Source organism: Grammomys surdaster, unplaced genomic scaffold, assembly GCF_004785775.1.
Source record: "Grammomys surdaster isolate TR1022 unplaced genomic scaffold, NIH_TR_1.0 124836, whole genome shotgun sequence".
NCBI classification, from domain to species: domain Eukaryota; kingdom Metazoa; phylum Chordata; class Mammalia; order Rodentia; family Muridae; genus Grammomys; species Grammomys surdaster.
The window spans coordinates 268,221-274,984 of NW_021619779.1; the positions used below are offsets into that span (position 1 = coordinate 268,221).

A 6,764-nucleotide genomic window follows, 5' to 3' on the forward strand; every position below is an offset into this window, starting at 1 on the left:
GTGTGTGTGTGTGTGTGTGTGTGTGTGTGTGTGTGTGTGTGTGTGTGCATGCGTAGAGAACAAGATGTTCAGGTCATTTTCCCCTTCCACCAGATGGGTCTGTCATCAGGCGTAGCTGTAAACACTTTAACTGCTTTCTATCTTACTAGCCCTGAAGCTGTTTAAAGTTATACTTCCTCTAGGCACAGCAGTGCTTGCCTGGCATCCCAACACCCGTGAGACTAAGACAGGGGGATTACTACAAGTCCCAAACCTGCCTGGGCTACAGAGTAAGATCCTATCTCAAAAAACAAAACAATAGTGAAGCCAGGCGGCGGCAGTAAACCCCTTCAGTCCCAGTGCTCGGAGACAGAGTTCGAGGCCAGTGGGTCTACAGAGCGAGTTCCAACAGCCAGAGTTACACATAGATACTGTGTGTGTGTGTGTGTGTGTATGTGTGTGTGTGTGTGTACAGGGAGGGGGTGATAATGAGAGAATACTTCAGAAGATGGGCTTGGTGTCCCCTGCTGTCCCAGCTCAGTCAGGGTGAGAACAGAGACTGGGGGTCTGTCAGTTTAAGGGCTGCCTGGCCATGGTCCCAACACCTTGTCTCAAAAAAGTCAGTGTGGACTAACAGGCATGTGAATGGCCAGCCAGCCCTGGTTCTGGAGTCCCCAGGCCTGGCCGGGGTACGGGGTGTCCCACTTCACACACACACAAGGAGCTGTCTGTGACAGCAAGGGTCCTGAAGCTGTGCTCAGTCCGAGTCACGTGGGGAAGTGGCCAGGATGTGTACCAAGTCACCAATATCACTCATGTCTAGGGAAGGGCAGCACATGAACCGCACACGTCTATGGCTTCCAGTGTGCCCTGCCCTGGGAGATGTCACTGTCTATGCTGTCCTGTGCCTGCCAGGGAGCGACAGCATGCACCAATGTAGAGCCAGGCACAGGCCTCCATTACTGCTTTTGTGACATTCCTGAGGCCCAGGCCTGGGACGTTCTGGTGATGCAGAGGTGCTGCGCCCATGGCTACTCCCTCTGCCGGCCTGGAATGCAGCTGGGCAGCCTCAGTGTCTCTGCTCTAAGCCTCTTGACCTGCTGCTCTGATGTCAGCTCACTGTCCCAGGAGCACTCCTGACCACCCCAGGGTGCAGGTTCCAATGTGCCCTCCCTACACCCCCAGGCCAGAGCACTGCTACAGACCTGACTGTGGGTGTGGGGCCAGAACCAAGGTGACAGGGGACACTAGCCCAGAGGGAGCTAGTGTGGCAGAAGCCAGACTAGTCTGGGGTCCAGGCAAGTCTGGGCCAGCCATACAGAAGAGTCCCCCATAGCTGTCACCCCAGTACTTGGGAGGGGGCAGTAACATGGGGAGAACCTGTCTCAAAACAACAACTAAGCAATCCTGACTGCTGCCCACCAGGGCTGGCTGCTCTGATCTCTCTAGTCTGTCACATGGTGAGCCACTACTCTGTCCATCAGGGACACACCCTCCAACTTTACCACTTGCCTGAGTTGTGCCCAAAGTAGACCCCACAAAGCCAGCATACTCATGCCTCCCTAAGGCCTCAGGCTGGGACTGGGCAGACCTTACAGTATACCCAACCCCACATCAAATCCAGACCTGCCGCTGGTCAGGTGAGCTGGGTTTGACCACCCAGCTAGGCTGTATCGCCTGTGCATGTCACTCAGAGAGCCATCTCCAAGTACACTTCTGAAAGGCAGCCAAGGCAGCTGAGGCAAACAGCAGAAATCCCTCAGGTCAAGGCATGAGTGTGTACCTGTCTGCACTTCTAAAGGAAGACAGAACCTCCTCCTGTGAGCTAATAAGGCCTCAAGACAGGCAGCAACTCCCTCCCGGGCCTTTGAGGTCAAGGGAAGCCACGGTGCTCCAACAGTCAAACGCCACAGGCAGAGGTGCAGTTGGTGCAAAGGTCCTGGGACAGAAGGGACTTAAGAGCCAGAGGAAGTGAGCACTAGGAAAGGGCTAAGTAGGTGGGGATTAGGTCACAAAGCAGGGCGCTGCCCCTGGAAGGGCCAGGAGCAGACTCACCACAGAGGGTCCAAGGATGCTTTATATGTTAGAAAACACACACAATGTCATCTTCTTTTGCTTTGTTCTTTTAAGACAGGGTTTCTCTGTATAGCCCTGGCTGTCCTGGAACTCACTCTGTAGACCAGGCTGGCCTGGAACTCAGAAATCCGCCTGCCTCTGCCTCCCATGTGCTGGGGATAAAGGAGTACGCCACCATTGCCCTGCTCAAAATGTCGTCTTTGAAAACTGGATTCTATGTTCATTAAAGATGACCAAAGGGCTGGGATGGGAAAGGGTGGGCAGGAGGCTGGAACGGGCCTCTGGATGGTGGCAGGGGCAGAGTTTTGGTGTGGTGAATGAGGTTGCAGATGTGAACCAGGGACCTCACAGACACGACTCTCTAGAAACTCTTCTGTGTGGTTCGCGATCTATTCTCCAGGGTGCGGTCTGGACTCATTGCTGCCCAACTGTGAGGAGTGGCCACTACCTCAGGTCACAAATGGGACCCCCCAATCCTAAAGAACAGCGGAAGCCACGACCCCAGGACAGGTTTTGAGCTCCTAGCTGGTTACAGGGATCACCTCTCGAAGATTTGGGGCCACAGCAAGGGAAGGATGTCCCCCAGCTCATCTGTGGGCAGGTGCCTGTGTTAGCCCCTGTTGATATCATCCTAAGGGGTGGGCAACCTCACTTTGTAAACAGGGAGAAGAAGCTATTCCGTCTTTAAGGACAAGTGTGGGCTCGAGGCGGAGAAATAGGGGTGGGGACCTGGGAAACGGGTCTGGCGCGATGTCGCACCTCCTTTAGTGACAAAGCCCTGTGTGTTACAGTAAAACCCCCCTCCCTACGATGTACCGAGACCCGCACCTCAAACGCCCGGAACCCAAGGAGCCAAGTAGAGGTACAGCTTGGAGCAGGGGTCTCAAGGGACCCCACCCCATCCCAAGCGGTTTCCGGGAGGGGGAGACAAGAGACAGTCGCGACCCGGAAATGAATGAGTTGTCAGGGCCTGGAAGCATACCTAGGGTCAGGGGTCGCTGAAAGAGCCCGAATGGGGTCGACGGGCAGCCCATGGAGGGGTCGGGGGGAGGGGTCGTAGGTCACAGGTTAGCGCAAGGGGCGGGGCCGGGAGTAAGGAGGGGGGGTCGGGCGGGGAGCCTTGGGAGACAGCGGGGGACCCCGTGTTGCCATGCCGGGCAGTAAGGGAGGCCGCACGGCCGCGCTCACCATCGTCCGCGTCCTCTGCCACCCGGGCCGCCGCCGCCGCAGCCTCCTTCCCAATCGCCGCCGCACAGCCACTTCCAGCCGCCGCGCAGCTCACGCCGATGGCGACAGCACCGCGCGTCATTGGCCCGCGTGGTGGCCCCGCCCTTCACGGCGGCCGCGCCCGACGCGCTCCCATTGGCTGGGCAGTGCTCGCTCGTGTTACCATTGGTCTCTGCATCTCCACCTTCGTCGTCGAGTTCGGTTGAAGGATCAAACCCCGCCCGGGACTTGGGAAGTAAGAACTGAGATCCGGAAGTGGGCGGAGGTCCCACGCGATGCCTCCTGGGAGTTATAGTTCACAGCTCGCCGGCGATGCGGCAGGGCTCTGCTCCTTCTGTTCTTCCACCTTTTCTAAGGGGTCCCCAGAAAGGCTCGTTGTATTACATCCAACTCTCCGCCTCCTACGCTGGGTCTCAACCTACAGTTCATTTTTTTGAGGTCTTAGTACAGGCTGAATTTAAAGATGCAGCAATCCTCCTGTCTCAGCCTCCCAAATTTCTGGGATGGCCGAAGTGAGGCTTTTGTTATTTTAGGTAGAGCTACCATGGACTTATTAAGAAAATGTAGGGCCGGGCGGTTGTGGCGCACGCCGTTAATCCCAGCACTTGGGAGGCAGAGGCAGGCGGATTTCTGACTTCGAGGCCAGCCTAGTCTACAGAGTGAGTTCCAGGGCTACACAGAGAAACCCTGTCTCGAAAAAACAAAAACAGAAAAAAGAAAAAAAAAAGGAAGGGCTGGAGAATTGGCTCAGAGATTAAGAGCACTGGTTTTTGTTTCTAGAGGTCCTGAACCGGGCAGTGGTGGCTCACGCCTTTAATCCCAGCACTTAGGAGGCAGAGACAGACGGATTTCTGAGTTTGAGACCAGCCTGGTCTACAGAGTGAGTTCCAGGACAGCCAGGACTACACAGAGAAACACTGTCTCGAAAAACAAAACAAAAAAGAGGTCCTGAGTTCAATTCCCAGCTAACCATCTATAATAAGGTTTGGTGCCCTCTTCTAGCCTGCAGGCATACATGTAGGTAGAACACTATGCATAAACAACTCTATAAAATGAGAGAAACTGTGGGGGAGGGGCGTGTATGCCTTTGAGCCTAACACACAGGAGGCAGAGGTGGGTGAACCTCAGAATTTGAGGCCAGCCAAGTCTATAGAGGGAGAGTTCCAGGACAGCATACCTTGTCTCAGAAAAAGTTATATAAAATTTTAAGAACTATGAGTTTGTATATGTGTGTGTACACAACAGTCTTCATGTAAAGAGGACAACTTTTTGGGAGTCCTTTCCACCCTGTGGGGTCCAGGGATCAAGGTCTGGTCATCAGGCATGGTGATTAGAGCTGTTTATAGCTGTGCCATCTGGCCCGCCTCGTAATTTCGTGTTTTTCAGACAAATCTGTGTAGCCTAGGCTAGGTCTGGAATTCACTTAGGATGTAGCTATCAGCCTCCTGAGTGCTGGAATGACACACTTGCACCCAGGGTCTTACTGTGCAGCTGTGGCTGCCCTGGAACTCACTCTGTAGACCAGGATGGCCTCAATTTCACAGATCTGCCTGCCTCTGCCTCCTGAGTGCTGGGATTAAAGGTGTGTGTCACCAACACTCAGCTTTCAAACTTTAATTTTCATACATGGCCTCTGAACTAGCTACTTGTGCTTGTGTGTCATATAGGCAAGGCTTAGCACTGTCTTCCTTTATGGCTCTCCACCTTACTTACTGATCTATTTATTATATTTTACTGTTGTGTGTATATGTGTGGTGAATATGGCGGGGAGGGGGGCAGAGGACAACTCTACTGAACATCCACTCTATCCAACTTCATCTGGGTTCCAGGATCAACTCTGTTCACCAGGCTTGCCCAGCAAGTGCCTTTTCATGCTGAGCCATTTCACTGGCCCTCGTTTACGTTCAAACAGAACGTAATTGATGAAGCCCAGGCTGGCCTTACCCTCTACGGAGCAAAGGATGATCTTGTTCTGATCTTCCTGCCCCTGAGACCCTGGAATTTCATGTGTGCATCACCAAGGTTTATGGGGTGCTAGGAATGGAACGTGAGTCTTTCCATGCCAGCTAACTGTTCTATCAGAGGTATAACCCTTCATTTTTATTTTATAATAGGGTCTCTCACTGAACCTGGAACTAGACCATTGTGGTTGACTAGCAAGCCCCCAGGATCTACCTACCACTGATTCCCAAGTGCTGGGGCCACTGACATGTCTGGCCTTTTGTAGTATGGGGATATAAACTCAGGCCTTCAAGTTTGCACCATAAACAATTCATTCACTAAGCTTCTTTTGGGTAATTTTTTATGCCAACTTGATACAAGCTAGAATCCTCGGAGGAGGGAGCATCAGTTAAGAAAATCCTTCCCTAAGATTGGGTTGTAGGCAAGCCTGTAGGGCATTTTCTTTTCTTTTAGACAAGATTTCTCTGTGTAGTCCAGGCTGGCCTCAAATTCAAATTTAAAGGTGTGTACCCCAACTGCCTGGATATACATTTTATTAATCAGTGATTGTTGGGGAGGACTCAGCCCATTGAGGGGAGTGCTATCCCTGGGCTGATGGTTTTAAGTTCTGTAAGAAAGCAGGCTAAGCAAGCCATAAGGAGCAGACTACTAAGCAGAATCCTTCCATGGCCTCTGCATCAGCTCCTGCCTGCAGGTCCTGACTGACTTTCTTCAGAGATGGACTGTGTGCTGAGACAGAATAAATCACTTCTTCTACCAGCTGCTTTTGGTAGAAACCAAACTAAGCATATATGCATATACAACAGATAAATAAGTCAATCTAAAACAATGCCACACTGGGTGATTCAAGAGTGGATGACAATGGCCTTGAACTCCTGACCCTCCTCTGGGACATGGCACTCTTGTGGGGTTGACAGGTGGGCACTGTCAGATTTTGCTCTAAGTCTGCTCTGACATCTGCTGTTGTTCTCCAGAGGCCTAAGGTTTTAGTCCTACCTCAAGGGTCCAAATTTCAGGTCCCTCTGGCTTTCCCCACTTATGTTGGTAGTTACCCCTATCCAATCCCTCCTGCAGACCCAGCCCTTTCTTCCAGGAAGCTTTTCTTGACTGCTTTGTCAGAGCCAAGACAGGAGAGTATTCTCCCTCAGGGTCCTGTAGCTCCTATGATTTTATTTCAGATCTGACCCCTGTGTGCCCCAACACCCCAGCTCGAAATCCACATTACCCATCAGACAACGGGTCTCTTCAGGACAAGGCAGGGGCTGCAGACACAACTCAGTAGGTGAAGGCGTTTGTTGAATGCCTCAGGACCTAAATTAAATCCCAGGAATGCACACCATAAAAGGAGAGGACAGTCAGTTACTAACTACAGACATCAGGCCAAAATGGAAGGCAGCGCTTGTTTGTAAGGGGCACAGAACCTATGAGCTAAAAACCCTGTCCGAGTCCTGGGGTCAAGTAGAAGCCCCAAGATTCCTGACCCCCGACCAGTCTTCCAGAACTGTAAATTAATACATACA

At 52.4% G+C, this 6,764-nt stretch overlaps 1 protein-coding gene across 1 annotated transcript in view; it reads right to left on the reverse strand.

The window, feature by feature from the left end:
- Nucleotides 1–3,315, reverse strand: part of Dda1 (DET1 and DDB1 associated 1) — a 7,546-nt gene extending 4,231 nt beyond the window's left edge. Inside the window, exon 1 of the mRNA XM_028784795.1 lies at nucleotides 3,244–3,315. Within this exon, the coding sequence (XP_028640628.1) occupies nucleotides 3,244–3,246 (3 nt within the window). The 5' untranslated portion in view covers nucleotides 3,247–3,315. The remainder of the gene's footprint in view (nucleotides 1–3,243) is intronic.
- Nucleotides 3,316–6,764: the final 3,449 nt, after the last annotated feature.